Consider the following 20,169-nt stretch of genomic DNA (forward strand, 5'->3'; position numbering starts at 1 on the left):
GTGCATTTGCAATCATTCAAATCATGGTCTGGAGTTCTGTTTGGAATGTCCCACTTTTCAGTTATGACAGCACTTAATACAAGCAGCAGTCAAACTGACATGAACTCCTCATGTTTGTGAAGAATGAGCCAAAAAACATCCTGTGCCAGAAAATTTTAGTTCACATGACATTCTAAATTTGATTAGTGATAACAGTGCAGAAATATAAATATTTGAATATTTAAATATTAAACATTTAAATCACAGCATTTCTTTGTTACACATTTTTAAAAATCATAAAATGTTCTGTTTATTTATCTTTATTTTATTTATTTATTAGATGTTGAATCTCAGATTTTCAGTGTGGTCTCAGACTTTTGGACCCTTCTGTATTCTATAAGTCCCTATTTTTATGGCAAATGCATGGCATTGCTTTGTGATGGATTTTGCAGAACAATAACACAGACCAATAAGCATCTGGGGGTGTGTTGAATTTTATTGAATTCTGTCTGCTTCTCTCCTGTGCTCTTCTCAGCATCTCATTTCTACAAATACAAGCAGCAGTTCATCTTCCCTGGTAAGTGTGTCATAATTGGTCATTACCCCTACCCATAATGCAGTGCGACATGCAGAGGCAAACTTTTTTGATGTCATTTTTTATGCCATCATTTCTTTGAGGCGCAACAAACCCCCTCCCTCTCCCTCTGTCTTTCTTTGCTCTTCTTCTTGTCGTCTCTTAACCAGCAATGCTGTATTCTCTAATGATGGTTCTTTTAAAGACGAGGTCGCCTGCGCCTCGCTGACAAATAAAGGCTGAAAAGTGCCTGTATTCTGTGGGAGGCACTCAGCTCGCTGCATGTTTTTGATGAACGTGTGGAGGGAGGAAAGCCATGTTGTGTTGGTAGCCTGATAGTTTAGAATAAAGGCTATTGATGCCAATTTTGCCGGTTTATTCCAATGAAGAGGTGAGCTGCTGAGATCAGTCACCATTGTACCTTACAGCAGGGAACACATGGCCAGTTTTGGCCATTAGGTAAAACAATTTGTTTATGTTTTAATGGAAAGTGTTTGTTAAATGACCCCTCTAGGGTTTCATCTTTCCTAACAATAGAGCATGATATATTTGTGTAGCATGTTGTAAGGGTTAGTGGCTGAGAATACAGTATGTTCATTGCTTACAAAAATAAATCAATGGACACTCAGTGTTGTTTGGAGTTGAAATTATTTATATTATGTAAAAATCTTTCCTACAGCTATATAGGAAATCTGTTGCCTGGAACAACAGTAAATAATATACATGCATGCGCTCACTACTGTTCAAAAGTTCAAGGTCAGTAAGATTTTTTCAAAGGAAGTCTCATATGCTCACTGTGCCGTGGCTGCATTTATTTGATCAAAAATGCAGTAAAAACAGTTATATTGAGAAATAATATTACAAAGTTTTCTAATTTCTAATCTAATTAATTCCTGTGATGGAAAGCTATATCATTTTCTGTATCATTCATTACTCCAGTTTTCAGTGTCACATGATCTTTCAGAAATCATTCTAATATGCTGATTTGGCACTGAAGTAACATTTCTTATTATCAATGATTGAAAACAATTGTGTTGATTATTATTTTTGTGGCAACTGTGATTTTTTTTCAGGAACAACATTTAAACATTAAATGTTTTTTCTTTCATTTTAGATCAATTTAATCCATCCTTAGTGAATAGACATTTCATTTCTTATCGACCAAAAACTTTTAAACAGCAGTGAATGGCTTCAGATGTTTGTGTAGTATAGGCACACTTTTTTTCTTTTAAAGAATGTTTATTTGAAGATTTTTGGAGTTTGTTTGGAGTAAACATTTTCTACATAATTTTTTTTTTTTTCAGTGTAAACAGCTTCTGTTTTGGTGTAAATCAGAGTTGTTGTTCTCAGCAGCACTCCTGCGTGTTTTGTTCTCAGCAGGACCCCTGCATGTTCTGATGAACTTAGTCTATAAAAATACACTCTTTTACACATTATGTCATTTTCTCTCTCATCTCTGCCTTGTGACTTACCGTCTCACTTTCTCTTTGTAGATGTGGCCCCAGAGGTTCCCACCAGGGCCCCTCAAGTCATTCTACACCCTGTTCTGTCTGAACCTGGGTAAGTGTGGGCGTGTTTAAATGTGTATGTGAGTTTATGTTGATTTGACATTTTAGAACGCATTTAAACATGATGACATCAGTCTGTCTATGTAGAGCTCACTGGGATTTGGAACTAAAGTGCAAATGTGTGTAAATCAATAATAGTGATTAAATATCATGTTAACACTTTACAATAAGGTCCCAATTGTACAATTGTCACAGTATTTATTACATGTATTTAGTTCATGTTTACTGATGTAGTTAACTAATGTTAAATGGAAACTTCTTGTAAATTTTAAAGTGTCATCATTTTGTCTTGTTATAGTTATGCAAGTTTTGATTATGCATTGATTTTGATTGGCAATCAGAACTAGGACTAAAGATTTGATCTCTAACAAACCTAAAGTAGCCTGTATGAGTAAACCCATAAGCTAAAACTAGCTAAAAAGCTTGCTTTTATTTAACTTAACAAAATTCTCTGAAGGTCAAATGTCAATCAGCATCTGTTTATTCTGAAAGCAAAAATTTGTAGCATAAAATGTAGTTATGAAGCTCTCTTGCACCTTTAGATGGAGGTCAAATGCTGTAAAATGTGCAATTATCTCTTTTGTGTCACTTATAATGACATGCCAAGACTACTTAAAGTTGTTTATTAAAATACAAATGTGTCTGAAATGTCATGTTCTGTCCTGTACTATGAGTGTTTGTGTGCGTATTTAGAGCGATGCCCAGTGAAAGGCCACAGACATGTCAGACAGTTTTGCCAAGGCTTGTGTCTATTTATGGCAGATATGAGCATTTTAGATTACAGAATTATTAGAGCAAAAATATTTGTGGTGCTAAAGCTGATGTGACTGAAGAGCAGTCACACACACACACAAACTTGAGCTAAACAAAGAGTGGGGCTTGAGTTTACGCTACAGTGATGATGTCAAGCGTATTCATGGATGTTTTGAAAAACTCAGAGACCCATAAAGAAAAATGCTATTTTAATTAACTGAATCAAGTTGCATTAACTAAAAAAAAAAAAGCTCTAAAAACTGGATATCAGTTTCTGTAGTTCAGACAGCAGTATGTTTTTCATCATGGATAATTATAACGCAGCTGGCATTAGTTGTTTGATAGCTGTAAAGTAAAATTGTTAACAGGCATGTATGCATAAATGAACTGATAGATCTTCCGGCACTGTCCTCGCATATTTTTCAACCCAAACAAGGGTCAGAGTGTATTAACAAACCCATTTCTTACCACAGACATGTAATAGAGTGTCATCCAGTTTGAATAAGGCTCTGAGATTTATGCAATTTTAGACACTAAATCTCCTATTTTATTTTATTGTATTTTATGTAGGCAGCTCACTAAGCAGAGCTTGTCTGAACAGCTTTCGTTCAAGATAAAAATATGAAGATGAACAAGCAGAATTTTTTGTGTGTGATCCTTTCAGATGGCATAAAGTAAACAATGGATTTTAATTAGATTATAGGTCCTTGAAAATGAAACGTCGGTTCGTTCAGCTGAGGTAAATGACCCTCCCTGAGCAAACACATTTTCTGTTTCTCTTCACACAGTACCAAAGGGAGTCCCTTGCTACAAATTGAGGTTGAGCCAACATCTGATGTGAGTCATCCTGCTTCTATAGCAAATGTGCACCATCATCTGCACCTGAACATATATAACATATCTGTCTATCTATCTATCCGTCTGTCTGTCTGTCTATGCATGTACTGTATGTATGTATCGTTCTATCTGTCGTTCTATCGTTCTTCCATGGTTCCATTGCTCCACCATTCTTTCATTCTATCTATCTATCTGTCTAACTATCGTTCTATCTGTCTGTCAGAATGAGGAAGGCAACGATGAGGCCGAGGGTTCAGCGGATGAGTTTGAGGAGATGAATCTCTCCCTCCTGTCCGCACGGAACTTCCCACGTAAGGCCAGCCAGACCAGCATCTTCTTGCAGGAGTGGGACATTCCCATGGAGCAGCTGGAGATCGGAGAGCTGATCGGGAAAGGCCGCTTTGGACAGGTCTACCACGGACGCTGGCACGGAGAAGTCGCCATACGGCTAATTGACATTGAAAGAGACAATGAAGAACAGCTGAAAGCGTTTAAAAGAGAGGTGATGGCGTACAGGAACACACGGCATGAAAATGTGGTCCTGTTCATGGGAGCGTGTATGAGACCCCCTCATCTGGCCATCATCACCAGGTAATCTTGTACAGAGTTCGTTGAGTTTCCAGTGTTTCTGGTGCATGTGTACTAAGCTTCATGACTGTATCTTAAAGTTGACTCACTTTTCCTGATCTTCTCTAATCAGCATGGCCTCATAGCTTGCGTTAGTGGCTGCTTTCAGCCTAATTTAAAACGACATGTCTTTGACCACAAATGTAAACATAAGTGGCTTCATTTTTTCAATTTTCAGAAGCCATGTCAGTATATGAACAGAGAGGGTTTATGCTACTTTAGCACCCTGTCTGAACAGGAGATGGCCAGTATTATTTCCTTCCTCCTGCCACACAAATCGGTGCTTCCTCTTTGTTTGTCTGTAAAAAGATGCTGTGTTGCATGGCCATGGCCAATAAAAGATTTCAACAGAGGATTCAACTTTTATTTTCCTTTTCTAGAATCAAAGTGTTTAGTTTCTTGGATCGAATAAAGTTTTAAATATATTACTTATATATCTTTGTTTATAAGGGTTCATTTTATAATCTAATATTTATTTTTTATTATGATATTGTTAATTATACTATTATATAATAAAAATATAATTATTTTTCAGTATTCTTTGATGAATAGAGAGTTCAGAAGAAGAGCAATTATTTGTTTACTGTCACTTTTGATAAATTTAATTATGTATCCTTGCTGAGTTATATTAATTCTATTATTTATAGATAGATAAATAGATAGATAGATATTTTTAATAGTGTTATATAATAAATAATATGATATACAGTGTGTGTGTGGGGGGGTGGGGGGTATTATTTGATCCCCTACTGATTTTGTACGTTTGCCCACTGACAAAGAAATGATCAGTCTATAATTTTAATGGTAGGTTTATTTGAACAGTGAGAGACAGGATAGCAACAAAAAAATCCAGAAAAAAGTTTTAAAATAAATATTTGATCCCCTATCAATCAGCAAGATTTCTGACTCCCAGGTGTCTTTTATACAGGTAAGGAGCTCAGATTAGGAGCACTCTCTTAAAGGGAGTGCTCCTAATCTCAATTTGTTACCTGTATAAAAGACACCTGTCCACAGAAGCAATCAATCAATCAGATTCCAAACTCTCCACCATGGCCAAGAACAAAGAGCTGTTCAAGGATGTCAGGGACAAGATTGTAGACCTACACAAGGCTGGAATGGGCTACAAGACCATCGCCAAGCAGCTTGGTGAGAAGGTGACAACAGTTGGTGCGATTATTTGCAAATGGAAGAAACACAAAATAACTGTCAATCTCCCTCGGTTTGGGGCTCCATGCAAGACCTCACCTCGTAGAGTTTCAATGATCATGAGAACGGTGAGGAATCAGCCCAGAACTACACGGAAGGATCTTGTCAATGATCTCAAGGCAGCTGGGACCATAGTCACCAAGAAAACAATTGGTAACACACTACGCCGTGAAGGACTGAAATCCTGCAGTGCCCGCAAGGTCCCCGGCTCAAGAAAGCACATGTACAGCCCGTCTGAAGTTTGCCGATGATTCAGAGGAGAACTGGGTGAAAGTGTTGTGGTCAGATGAGACCAAAATCCATCTCTTTGGCATCAACTCAACTCGCTGTGTTTGGAGGAGGAGGAATGCTGCCTATGACCCCAAGAACACCATCCCCACGTCAAACATGGGGATGGAAACATTATTCTTTGGGGGTGTTTTTCTGCTAAGGGGACAGGACAACTGCACTGCATCAAAGGGACGATGGACAGGGCCATGTACCGTCAGGGCCAGGGCATTGAAAATGGGTCGTGGATGGGTATTCCAGCATGACAATGACCCAAAACACACAGCTAATGCAACAAAGGAGTGGCTCAAGAAGAAGCACATTAAGGTCCTGGTGTGGCGTAGCCAGTCTCCAGACCTTAATCCCATAGAAAATCTGTGGAGGGAGCTGAAGGTTCGAGTTGCCAAACGTCAGCCTCGAAACCTTAATGACTTGGAGAGGATCTGCAAAGAGGAGTGGGACAAAATCCCTCCTGAGATGTGTGCAAACCTGGTGGCCAACTACAAGAAACGTCTGACCTCTGTGATTGCCAACAAGGGTTTTGCCACCAAGTAGTCATTTGCGAAGGGGTCAAATACTTATTTGTTTTTCTGTTTTTTTTTTTTTTGTTGTTATTCTGTCTCTCACTGTTCAAATAAACCTACCATTAAAATTATAGACTGATCATTTCTTTGCCAGTGGGCAAACATACAAAATCAGCAGGGGGTCAAATAATTTTTTCCCCCACTGTATATATTTTTTTAAGATTTATTTTTGCAGTTTTGCAATAGGACAGTATGATGACAGAAAGCGAAATGGGAGATGGAGAGGGAGATGGGATGGGGAAAGCCCACGAGGCTATCAGCGCCGACAAATAATATTACATTTAATAGGCCCTTTTTCTGTTAGTAAACATTGTGACGTTTTTCTGTGGGCGGAGCTTAGCTGGAGGCAGAAAGATTCCCCTGTCCGCTTCACTGACGCTAGCTATGAAGTTTGTTAGCTTGTTTTTTTAACAATAACTGGAGAAATTCCGATTTTACCTGCATATGTAAGGTCACTCACTGTCCGGGACCGCGATTGTTATTTGAAAAGGTTAACTTTAATGGACAAAACCAGATTGGCCGACCTGCATACACTTTTTTTACTCAAAGGATGGACGATCTGACAGAATTCCCTCCGGTTGAGTGACTCACATCTAACCTGCATAGTAAAGTCAAACTCACCGTGTCTATCTAGTCGTGAAGATGTATATATTTCAATTTCAATAGGCAACTATTTTTACAGCTACATTATTATTCCAGCCACAATTAATCACAACAATGAATATACACATATAAATCGTCAGTTTGTTGTTTTACACACATGCACACAGACATTATTTCATACACAACATAGTGTGGTGAGATGCATAAGAAATCTTTAGACTCGCCCATAGCAACAAAATACAATACTTTATTTAACCTTTTCTGATAAGAAGCGTACACTGCAAACGCGAGAATTTTTGACGATCGTTTCTGTCCAGTCCACTCGTTTCATCACGTTTAACCACAGCTGTCGTCGTTTTTTGTCTGGCAGAGGCTGCAGGGATGCGTTAAAATTTCAAATTGAAGCCTCTACTACATCGATTCTGGCACCCAACATCACAACAAGATGATATTTTAAGCTCCTTATGTAGCCGAATGTTTTGAATGGGCCACCTGCAGTTTTCGCTTTGTTTTACCTCCAGCTAGCGCTGTGACGTAACTGTGACGACGGCCCTAAAAGGGTCTTCTGACATTCTGGTAAAAATCTCTTATAAATCTAAATATTTCATTCACAAACAAAAAGTATATTAATGTCTAATCCTGACTAATTTTAGTGCATGATTTTGTGTATTTCTATTAACACAGACAAAAGTCATAATGGTTTTATTCATAGTCCTTAATCATAGGCCAGCAGGCCCAAACAAACAAATTGAGATATAATTGCTAGAAATGACCTCTTTTTAAAATAAATAAGGGAAATAAATAAATATTGAAATAAATATTGATTGTGTGTCTTAGCATTGTCATGAGTGATTATGCATTGATTGTTTTTCATATCACCCCTGCAGTGTGGAATAAAAATTTGACTTTTGCTCACAAATGCAGCGTGTACAACATAATTGCAGCAGAATGTCAGAGCCTGTCATTATTTGGAATAGTCTGTCTTGACATTATTAGTGTTAACAGCTGATGTGCGCGACACATTTCTGTACTGACACCACATATACTGAGTTCAGCATTTGCATTTGTGCATCCTGCATTCTAAGGGTTCCACATTGCAGAAGGCCAAAAGGCCAGAGTGATGCTAAAAATGGGCCACGCACCCTGATGGCGTTATGAATATGTATAAATTGAGGAAGAGGGCAGCCTGGGGAAATACGCAGACGTCTTTGTCAGGTGGCACAGTAGGAGCTCAGATGTCAGGGAGTTGGATGGGTGTCTTTCTCCTCGCTCCTACAGAGGTGAAGTTCATGGCCCGCTCAGCATCATTAGTCCTCCAAGTGACAGTGCTCAAACCTGCTTGTATGTAAATTCAGAATAGCATGCTGAAATATGATCATGTATCATTCTTGTCGTAACATATGTCCTATGATAATGTAGGTTGTAGGTTCAAACTTAATGAGGGGTGATCCATGAACCTTTAGCACTGTGACCTAAAGCAAAGCTTTTAACCACAGGTTGCTTTAGGGGCTCATCACATGACGTTTTGTTGCTGATTGCTCTTGTGCTTTAGGTAGTCAAAACCCCTACCTTAATTTCCCATCATTCTTGTGCTGCTTTTGAGAATGAAACACAAGCCTGATGAACCGGCTAAATGAATTATTTCCTGGCAGGCTTTATTACCATTCTTCAACAATCTAAATTGCATTCATAATTTTAATATACCGTTAAATGCATTCATAGTTACCGGTTAGTACTCTCATGGACATCAGTAATCAATCTCATTTATTATTTCATTTTATTTGAATTGCCTTTACCTTTAGAGCTTCTAGTATTTTTTCCAATGAATAATAAAAATAGTCAAATGTTTATTTGATTCATATTTGGGTGAGTTGTTTTTATACACTGAATCTGCACAAACCTGGAATGCTATTCTTTATTTCTTGCAAAGATTGGTTTGTAAACCCACAATCTCCACAAATAGCTGAAAAATAACTAGACATATTTTGATGTTATAGTTGCTGCTGATGTCTAATATGTGTTTTTTGTTCTTCTGTTGTAGTTTGTGTAAGGGCAGGACCCTCTACTCAGTGATTCGAGATGCAAAAGTCGTCCTCGACGTGAACAAGACTAGACAAATCGCACAAGAGATGGTGAAGGTAAGAGTAATTGATGTGAAGTCAATGTGAAGACTGTTCGTTAAATGTCAGCTAAAATTGATTCACATGTGCATAGCAGTTATTTTGCAAAACATGTCAGTGCCGGGAAGCCTTCATATCTACCTGTACATGTACTGTTCCTTCACATATACAGCATGTGATTACATTTAGGGCTGCATGATTAATCAGAATAAAACTGTGATTACACAATTATCAAATCACAAAGATTGTGATTTAATTAAATACACGCAGAGTGTGTTTCAGAGTGAAGCATGGCACTATGTTCCTTTACAAGTGAGCAGCTCGAGATTCAGTTTTTTTTAAAGTTTTTTTTAGAGCAGCTCGGTTTGCTTTGCAACAATAACAATTACTATTTTACAATTGTAATGTAAAATAAAATAATAATAATAGTAATAATTATGTCATTCATGTATAATCTATAATTTTGGGCCAAATTGTGCAACCCAACAAACAACACAGCAGACCTGGAGCTTTTCTTTTTCAAATAACATTTTAAATTGTGTTTAGTTTTTATCAGAAAAATTGCAACTAGAATTGCAAACTTAGAATTAGAAAAAATCTAGACATAGAATTAGCAATAGACCAAAAACATGTAATTGCCCTAATTACATTAACACCATTTTTTTCAGGGCATGGGCTACCTACATGCCAAAGGGATCCTTCACAAAGATATGAAATCCAAGAATGTATTTTATGACAATGGGAAAGTGGTCATCACCGACTTTGGCCTGTTCACAATATCTGGTGTTCTACAAGCAGGCAGGTAGGTCAAAATACACACAAATTTACTCATTACTTTACTGTAATCTGTGTTCTTTCTTAATGTAGAAAATGTCAATTTTTCTTTGCCAAACACTGAAATGATTTTTAAATAAAGTCTCCTAAACTGTTATTGTTATAGTTGATAAGCCAGCGATGCGATAAACATAAAACATGTAGCAAACAAAATATTGGGATGTTATATTGAACTACGTTATTTGTATCAATACTTTTTTTTCATTGAATTAATCAACATTTCTTTTATTAATTTTCATTTTGGATACATTTTTGGGCTTGCTGTTATATTCTGGGATTGCCTCCTCAAAAGGACACTTGATGTTGCCTTATATATTGGCCAAAAGATATTGGTCTTCAATTCAGAAGTGTGCCTGTGATGTTGTAAAATGCTGTCTACACTTGTTTGGAAAAAAAAGTAAATGTGAAAAAAACCCTACTTTTTGCTAGAGTAGTAGCCCAAAAAGGTGCATGTTAGCACCTTAGAGTTGTAATACAGTATGTACCTTAGGTTACTACTATGCACCTTTTAGGGTTAATTATGGTACAAATATGTACCTTTTAAGGGTACTGCTCCAGTGACAAGCTGTTGGTACCACTAAAAGTACAAGTTTTGCTCATTTTTTGAGTGTAGGTAGATAGGTAAAGTGTAGGTAGAGTGTAGTTCACTATCTAAAATCGAGAGTGCGAGTGAGCTCGGTGTCTCCAGTAGAACAGTGACAAATGTACAACCTATCACACTATACAAGTGGCAGGCCATTAATAACGTCCTTAAATTCCATAATGACTTTCAGAACTGCTTATTAAAAACCAAAGCCTGTAATTATTAGAGTGTGGGCCACAGAGCTAAATCAGTTTCACCTTCAGTGTTCATGATTCCTGATAAATGTCTGCTTCAGTGAGATGGAGTAGCAGCAGATGTTATCATCACACGAGCGTTTGACGGGACTTCAGTAACTTTTATTGGGGAAACTCCCTCTAGCAATCTAAGTTCAATGCACTGGAAAAATATGAATAGATGAAAATTGTTGCTTTTACCAACCAGATATTCATGACTAAAAAGAAGAGTCTAGAAAGAAGAGTTTGCAAGTAGTGCACAAGTCATATAGACTTCCTTGTTTTTTTGTCATTTTTATAGCTTAAGAGTATAAAGCCAGAAATGTGCTTTATTAAATTAGGAAGAGGGTTAATTATACAGGGTCGCCTGCAAGTTGATATATCAGAATGCTAATGCATTTTATATATTGATCTTTATAATGTCAGACACATAATGGTAATTGATATCATTAGCCTTTGGCTTCACTACTTTATCAAACAGCGATATTGTTTAGTTTAGTTTATTTTCTTATATAGCACATTTCTACTGCCTTCTGAGCAGCCCAAAGTGCTGTACAATGCATTCCAGCAAAACCAAACACATAACAATGACAAACACAACATCTTAAAAAGAAAACATACATTACGTCTCTCCTAGGTCGGATTCAAACACCATAACATAAAAATGCTTCTTCAAACCCTTTTTAAAAGCGGACACTGTGGGGGCATTCCGAATGTCTAGAGGTAGATTATTCCATAGCCGAGGACCGGCAATTGAAAAGGCCCGATCCCCTTTTCGCTGAAGTCGGGAGCGCGGTACCTGGAGCAATTGTTTGTCAGCAGATCGCAAGTTTTTCACAGGTTTATGCAAATTAACAAGATCTGACAAAAATAAAGGTGCGAGACCGTTTAAAATTTTGAAAATTATTTCTAAGGCCTTAAAATCAATCTGGTATCTAACAGGTAACCAATGCAAAGATGCTAAAATTGGAGTTATTCTATCCCTCTTTCTCCTACCAGTCAATAGTCTGGCAGCAGCATTTTGGACAAGCTGTAATCGATTTATCAAAGACTGAGAAATTCCTAAATACACAACATTACAATAATCCAATCTTGATGATATAAAAGCATGGATGATTGTCTCCAGATTTCTAAATGAGAGCATTGGTTTAATCTTAAATATTAACCTTAAATAGTAAAAACTAGTTTTCACCACAGTATTAACTTGTTTGATAAAATTCAGCTCTGAGTCAAAAAATACACCCCGGTTTTTTGCAAATGGATGAATATTCCTAGAAAGAGGCCCCAAATAACTAGAAATAAGTGGCGAAGAGCTAAGAGGACCGAAAACAACCACATCTGTTTTACTCTCATTTAAATGGAGAAAATCCTTAGCCATCCAGGATTTTACATCCTCGAGACACTTGACAAACATGGGACAAACAACTGAGTATCGTCGGCGTAACAGTGGTATGCAATCCCATGTTTCCTAAAAATACTCCCCAACGGTAGCATATATAGAGAAAACAGAATTGGACTTAATATGGACCCTTGTGGGAGCCCACAAGATAGAGGAACTGCAGAAGAAGAATGATTACCCACTGTAACCGATACAGACCTATTAGACAGATAAGAAAAAAACGTCTTAGGTTACGTATGTAACCCCAGTTCCTCGAGGGAACGAGATGCTGCGTCCAAGAACGCTAGGGGAACGCCTCCAGTGTGACCACGCTCTGATACAAATGTAATCTGTCCAAAGGATGGGCGAGACGTCACGGGCGGGTGACGTAACGGCCAGGAGACATAAAAGCACGTGCGGTGGAACCGGCGTCAGCTTCAGGAATGAAGCAACCGCTCGTAGGGATGCCGGAAGTATGGCCTTGAGACGCAGCGTCTCGTTCCCTCGAGGAACTGGGGTTACATACGTAACCTAAGACAGTTCCTCTTCAGGAACTCGAGCTGCGTCCAAGAACGCTAGGGGAACGAGATCCCCACGCCGCCAGACTGACAAATCCCTGCCTAGTGTGGATGGAGCACAGCTAGGGCGAGAGAAAAAAGGCCACAGGTGGCTAGGTGAGCGGGGCCTGCGTCCCGAAGGCCAACTTCTGAAGAGTGAGTCTTGATCCCCAAGAGGGGAGAGCAGAGGACTCGAGGCTATGGAATAGCATCCTGATCCACCATCTGGATCGGAGGAAGGTCTCAACAACCTCGGTTGGGAGACCGGAAGCTATGGGCTGTGCCCCCTCAGGGGCCACACCCACAACTTCCAAAGCTCCGGGCGGGGGTGACAGACCCCCGCTTGTGAGAGGAGATCCCTCCTGACGGGAATCAGAGAGCCCATGGAGTGCCGTCAAGGAGAGAAATCAGGTCCGAGAACCATACTCGGCCCAGCCAGAACGGTGCTACCAGAAGTAGACTGACCTCGTGCCAGCGCACTCTCGCCAGAACTCCTGGGAGCAGAGCGATCGGGGAAAAATGTACAGACGAAGCCTCGGCCACGTCTGTACCATGGCATCCAGCCCCAGTGGAGCTGGATGAATTTAGAGAGTACCAGAGGGGACATGCGCTGTATACTTACCTGAGTAGCGAAGAGGTCCACCTGAGCCTGGCCAAACACTCTCCAAATGTGCTTCACCCCCTCAGGGTGAAGCATCCATTCCCCGGGCCTCAGCCCCTGCCTCGACGGGATGTCTGCTCCCACACTGAGATGCCCAGGCATGTGAACTGCTCTCAGCGAGGAGTTTGTCCTGGGACCACCCAAGGATCTGGTACGCCAGCCTGTGCAGGGGGCGTGAACGCAGACCTCCTCGGTGGTTGATGTAAGAGACCACCGCAGTGTTTTCGGTGCTATCGCACCAACACCGGCGATCTCTAGGTCTGGGAGAAAGTGTTTCTGTGAAACACCGCCAGCATCTCCAGGCAGTTGAAGTGCCACATGAGACGGCGAGTACTCCACAGACTGCGGGCAGGGTGAGGGACACGTCCGTCGCTAGCATACGCAGCAACACGGAGCTCCCAACACCAGGCCCTGAGACAAGAACCAAGGATGTCTCCACATGTCTAAGGCACGTAGGCACCACCACGCGACCTTGATCATGTGAAGCGGTTTTCCCCTTGGGGAGAACCCTTGGTCTTGAGCCACCACTGTTGAGTGACTGGCCTTCTTTCACTCTCCTGACTGCTGTGAGGATTGACTCGATCCGAGCAGGGGACACACGTGCCTGCATCGTGGTCGAATCCCACACCACACCAAGATAAGTGGTTCTCTGTAATGGAGAAAGCACACTCTTCTTGGCGTTCAGTCTTAACCCCAACACTTTCATGTGAGCAAGAACAACATCTCGATGTTGAGCCGCCATCTGCTCTGATAGAGCAAGAATCAACCAAAGTGGATATGCGGATGCCTTGTAGCATAGCAGACTAGCGGCATCCACACACTTTGTAAAAGTGCGTGGTGAGTGTTAGGCGAAGGAAGAACCCGATATTGGTGAGCTTAGCCTCGAAAGCAAACCTCAGGAACTCCCTGTGAGTGGGAAGGATGGAGATATGGAAGTATGCGTCTCTTAGATCGATCGCGACAAACCCGTCCTCGGACATGATCTGAGACACGACCTGTTTGAGCATCTCGAACTTCAGTCTGCTGACTGAGTGGTTCAACTGATGCAGATCTAAAATGGGACGCCAACCCTTCATCCTTCTTGGGAACTATGAAGTACCGGCTGTAGAACCCGGAATCTCTTTCGTAAGGAGGGACCACCTCGATGGCCTCCTCTCTCAAGAGAGTACTCTACTTCTCGTTCCATTACCAGAACCTGCTCGGGGCCCACCAGAGTGGGATTCACCCCGTTGAAACGAGGCGGAGGAGAACCAAACTGGATTCTGTAGCCTCTTTCTACAGTATGCAGGTCCCATGGAGACACATTTAGCAGTAGTTTTCACGCTGCCAAATAGTCTACTAAGGGAACCAGTTTCTCAAGACTGGCCTCTGGTATAACCAGGGCGGCTAGCTCGGTGTCCTGGAACGGCACGCCGGCAGGAGACGGCCAAACTAGCTGCTCTAGAAACCCCTGAAGGGGGTGGAGAGCATCTCAGCTCCGCTACGTTTCCGGGCGGAAGAAACTGAGATGTGTGCTTGCTGGAGATCGCTGCGCCCTGGAACACCGACGTGGCAGGGTTGGCAGACCGATCTCCTGAGGGCACTGAGGAGAGATGGGCACCGTGTACCGCGGTGTACGCCGCTCTTCCCCAGAGGGGCCTGCCCTCATAAGTTCTGGGCCATGGGCACCAGGACTGCCTCAGCCGAAGTCTCCTATTGAAGCGACTGTCCTCAGACTCGCGTCATCTTCAAGGAAGACTAGACTGGTAGAACCAGAGCCTGCAATGCAGGACCCAATGAGACACGCTTGGCAGGGGCTCCCACACCCCCAGGTGCCTACTAAGGGAACCAGTCTCTGGAGACTGGCATCTGGTATAATCAAAGCGGCTAGTTCGGTATCCTGGAACGGCACACCGGCAGGAGAAAGCCAAACTAGCTGCTCTAGAGACCCCCGAAGGGGTGGCGAGCATCTCAGCTCCGCTACGTTTCCGGGCGGAAGAAACTGAGATGTATGCTCACTGGAGATCGCTGCGCCCTGGAACACTGTACGTGGCAGGGTTGGCAGACCGATCTCCTGAGGGCACTGAGGAGAGACGGGCACCGTGTATGCCGCTCTTCCCCAGAGGGGCCGGCCCTCAATAGTCCTGGGCCATAGGCAGCAGGATGTTTTTAGCCAAAGACTATCCAGCGAGAGTGACGGTCCGCAGATCCGCCTTCTGCTAGAAGGCCTCGGCCCGGGAGCGCCACTCTGACTCCAACATACTGGGGAGTACGAGAAGTGACGCTCGCCTATAGGAGGAGCTGGAACACGGTTGGGGCTGCTCCGCCCAGCAGCCCCTGCTGACCACATCAACCTCCTCAGAAGAAGAGAAGTAAAACATGGTGCTCTCACTCGAGAAAATCCCAAGTTTTCTTAGGCTCCTTACACATACACATCTAACTTCTCCTAGTTAGATGAAATAGATCATTTAATTCCTCAAAATTAAATGGAGAAAAACAACCAGACAAGTAAACACGGTCTGATATGAAAGGATTCATGAAACGAACGAGAATGACATAATGACACAATGCCTCGGCAACGCGCACTGCAACAGTGAGCTCTCACTCAAAGGGGGGTGAGAACCGCACCGCGGGCTTCCAGCCCCGAGCGAGAGCGCTAGATCTGGGGATTGCAGGTGGAGAGAGGGCGAACCCGTCCGCCAGATCTATGTGCGATCCCCACGATCTCATTCACCGCCGTGCCTCAGCAGCGGCGGACCGGTTTCTTTTTAACCGCGAGATCATACGGCGGGGAGAAGCATGATCAGCCCCCTTTTTTTTTTTTTTTTCGAGCTGACTGCGCGAACTCCGTTCCTAAGCAGGGACACTGCTATAATGACAACCTCGTTCATAATAAGCTTGTGCAAACAATGCTCGTGCAAACAATGCTCGTGCAAACAATGCTCGTGCAAACACTGCGATTTTACAAAGCTCATCGACGTCCTACACGTCTACCTCCTCGGAGAAAGACAGGCGGAGCGTCGAGCCCTCTCTCTCTGGGGGGGAAGTACCCGCGGGGCTTCCGAACCCAGAGAGCGGGCGCTGGATCTGATGGGAAGGAAGAAGATAGGGGATCGCCCGTCTTCATTCCCTCCACCTGATCCATCTGCGATCCTAGCGAGCGCAGCCGCTGCTCCGCCTCGGCGAAAGCGGGCCGGTAACGCAAGGAACGCATGTGAAAGCTCCCTCCTCAAAGAGAGCTCTCTGAGAGTAAGCATACGCAGCGACAAACGCTCACAAGCGGGCAGTCAGCTCCCTCGAGAGAATGTTGAATGACAAAAGCTGACGCCGGTTCCACCGCACGTGCTTTTATGTCTCCTGGCCGTTACGTCACCCGCCTGTGACGTCTCGCCCATCCTTTGGACAGATTACATTTGTATCAGAGCGTGGTCACGCTGGAGGCATTCCCCTAGCGTTCTTGGACGCAGCTCGAGTTCCTGAAGAGGAACCACTGTAAAGCACTACGACAAATCCCAACCTCCTGCTGTAAACGATCTAACAAAATTCTATGGTGGGTTGTATCAAAGGCGGCAGTTAAGTCGAGCAAAATTAAAATAGCAGAGTTACCAGAATCCAAAGTGAGCAAGAGGTCATTTGACACTTTAAGAAGAGCCGTTTCAGTGCTATGGCGGGCCCTAAATCCTGATTGAAAACGGTCATGAATATGGTGGTCTGATAAAAATGCAGACAATTGGAGAGAAACAGTCTTTTCCAACACTTTCGACAGAAAAGGCAATGTGGAAATAGGATCGAAAATTACTAAAATCAGACATGTCAAGATTAGGCTTCTTCAGAAATGGCCGAATTACTGAGTGCTTAAAATAAGAAGGAACAATGCCAGAGCTCAGCGAGCTATTGATGATAGTCAGAACAGCTGGGCCAATCGCACCTAACACCTCTCTAAAGAAACAAGTTGGCATAAAATCCGCAGGAGAGGTGGACGGTTTTAATTTTAAAATGAACTCTATCAATTTATCAAGATCAATTGAATAAAAATGCGTTAACTGAGCATTAACAGTCACCGAATTGGAAGATTCGAAGGCAACGTAAATACTCAGAATAGATTCATATAAAACCTCAATCTTACTCCTAAAAAAATCTAAAAACTTTGTGCATAACTCGGGGTTAACATCAGGAAAAGATGATTTCCTGGGATTAACCACTTTATCAAATGAGTTAAACAACACTTTTGGATCATGTGGATTTTTAGAGATTAAATCTGAGAAATATTCAATTTTAGCTGTTTTAACAGCACACTGATAGGCCGACATGCAGTTCTTAAAAATCTCCTTGGAAACTTGTAACCTATCTGATCTCCATTTACGTTCTGCTTTACGGCACTCCCGCCTAAGTGCACGGGTATGATGGTTGAACCAAGGGTGTGAGCTTGATTTAAAAACTTTTGGTTTTAGTGGTGCAAGTAGATCTAAAATATTTGTACAAGTCTCATTAAACAACACAGTTAGATCCTCAGTATTGTGGCTATTAGATGGCACTTCTAACACGGTTCTAGCTGTGGACTCTACATATGCATTGGAAAATTCTTCTGCAGTTGAGGAAGTTAATACTCGGGCATAATATACATCATGCTGCTCACTTGAAAGTGAGTACGAGAGTAATAGAGAATAGAGAACAACCCGGCGCCATCTTGGTTCCCAACTTTGTTTTATTTTATTTTATTTTATTTTATTTGTTTTCTAATGTCACACAAACCATGTTCCTGTTCACCATCTCAGAAAGCTAAAATCGACATCCTTAGGTAGAAACGCTTTGCTAGTGATGTGATAAGCCCCACCCAGCAGGTTGTTGTGATTGGTTGGATGTTTTTGACGGTAAGAAACAGACTGTTTCAAACCAGATTTTTGAGACTGTCTTTGCAGAAGTGCAGTTTTAAGAAGAAAATGGTGTTGCCTGATAAATTTGCACGTGGTTTGTCTTTAAGCATATTAAAAATGGCAGATAGACATATAAACAATGTTAAAAACTTGATTTTCACCACAGGAAAATTAAAGTTTCCAAAAGGGGGATTTCACATTGTGAGAAAGATTTTTTTATAGTTTGAAGAATATTTCACATTTTTCCCCTATAAAGAACTTTTTGTGGAATGCAAAAGTTCTATGGATGTTGAAGGTTCTTCATGGAACCATAGATGCCAATAAAGAACCTTTATTTTTAAGAGTATGGACGAAAATTATTATATTTTCAAATATTTTCATAGAATTTTCAGTTTTTGTGTGAACTATCCCTTTAATGTTACACATTTCAGAAAGCAACAATGCATGAAATCAAGCTTGTTCAGCAGGGAGCGTTTCCGTTCACACGAGGATGAGTGAATGATGGACATTATTTTTGGGTGAATATCCCTTTAATTGAGCACGCTTTTCCCTTAGGGTTACTTCATTTCAGTTTAAATCTCAAATCAATATTCAGTGTTACGAATATTCAATTAATTATGTTTTAATGCCATTTTCTCCAAGTAATTAATTCAATTCCGCCTGTGTGCGTAAAATAATATATGATGGGGGGCATAATACACAACATGAGGAAAAAGCACAAAATCTGTAGTATTTGAACAGCTATCTTTTCTGCATATGATATCTCATTCTGTTCTGTACTTCCACCACCTTCCTAACTGAAAACCACAGTCTTTCCAGATTCTTTAGACCTGTGTCTATATATTCCTGTCTCCTTCAAGAGACAAAGACTTAAAAGAAGGTTTTCTCCGCCACACTCCATTGAACAGGAAAATCCATGAAAAGGGTGTCTGATCTATGCGTTTTGTTGCTCTCTTGCGATGTATGAAGAGGAAACATCCTTTTCTTTATGGCCGAATGAACTCAAAGATATTCCTTCCTCTAGGCAAGGCCACAGAATTACTGTGAACAGTGGCAGACGTTTGATTTGTTTTGTAAACCTGGGATGTACTTCATCATACATCTCAATCATTCTTCAGTTTTGAATATGTTTCTTAGGGCAAAGTGAAGGGTTACAAGAGGACATGTCCTCTTCTACAGTATATAACTACATCAAAAAATCAGAACAAAATAAATAAATAATATTTTGACAGTTAAGACAGTTCCATCTATTTTGAGAAATATTAAGATGTTTTGGATTGTAATATTATTTTAACACAATTAAGCACCTTTTCTATTTATATTCTTAATTTAATTTAATTTAATTTAATTTAATTTAATTTAATTTAATTTAATTTAATTTAATTTAATTTAATTTAATTTAATTTAATAAATTTGCCATTTTGAGTAATTATATATTTTTATAATTTAACATTTATAATATTTTTCAAGCATTACAGTAATGACAATGAAGGAAATATGATAAATATAATATAATGTTAATTTAATGGTACCATGATCTACACACAATTTGTCATTTAAGTATCTATATAATTTTTATAACTTTTACATTTATAGTTAGTTATAGCTTTTTTTCCAGCAGTCCAGTAATGAGAATGAAGAAAATATGATGTGATAAATATGATGTTTTGTTAATATACTTGAATTTAATACTGATATATATGTAAACACACTTTGTCATTTAAAAACGATATTATTTTTGAATTTTACCTTCATAATAATCTCTTTTTTCAGCATTATAGTAATGAGATTGAAGGAAATATGATAAATGTGTATGATAAATGATAAATAAGCCAAAATTTCTTTCTTGTTTTTTTTTTCTGAACATGTTCTTGACAAGTTTAGTGAGTTTAAGCATTGTGTTAACCGTATTCAGTTCTAGCATTTGTCAATCAACACAATTTCAATTAAGA

At 40.6% G+C, this 20,169-nt stretch overlaps 1 protein-coding gene across 1 annotated transcript in view; it reads left to right on the top strand.

The window, feature by feature from the left end:
- Positions 1–20,169, top strand: part of ksr2 (kinase suppressor of ras 2) — a 108,346-nt gene that overhangs the window by 76,277 nt on the left and 11,900 nt on the right. Inside the window, exons 13-18 of the mRNA XM_058775850.1 lie at positions 515–556; positions 2,047–2,113; positions 3,663–3,711; positions 3,935–4,302; positions 9,040–9,136; positions 9,787–9,920. Coding sequence (XP_058631833.1) covers positions 515–556; positions 2,047–2,113; positions 3,663–3,711; positions 3,935–4,302; positions 9,040–9,136; positions 9,787–9,920 — 757 coding nt within the window. The remainder of the gene's footprint in view (positions 1–514; positions 557–2,046; positions 2,114–3,662; positions 3,712–3,934; positions 4,303–9,039; positions 9,137–9,786; positions 9,921–20,169) is intronic.

This window comes from Onychostoma macrolepis, chromosome 05 (genome assembly GCF_012432095.1).
Source record: "Onychostoma macrolepis isolate SWU-2019 chromosome 05, ASM1243209v1, whole genome shotgun sequence".
NCBI lineage: Eukaryota > Metazoa > Chordata > Actinopteri > Cypriniformes > Cyprinidae > Onychostoma > Onychostoma macrolepis.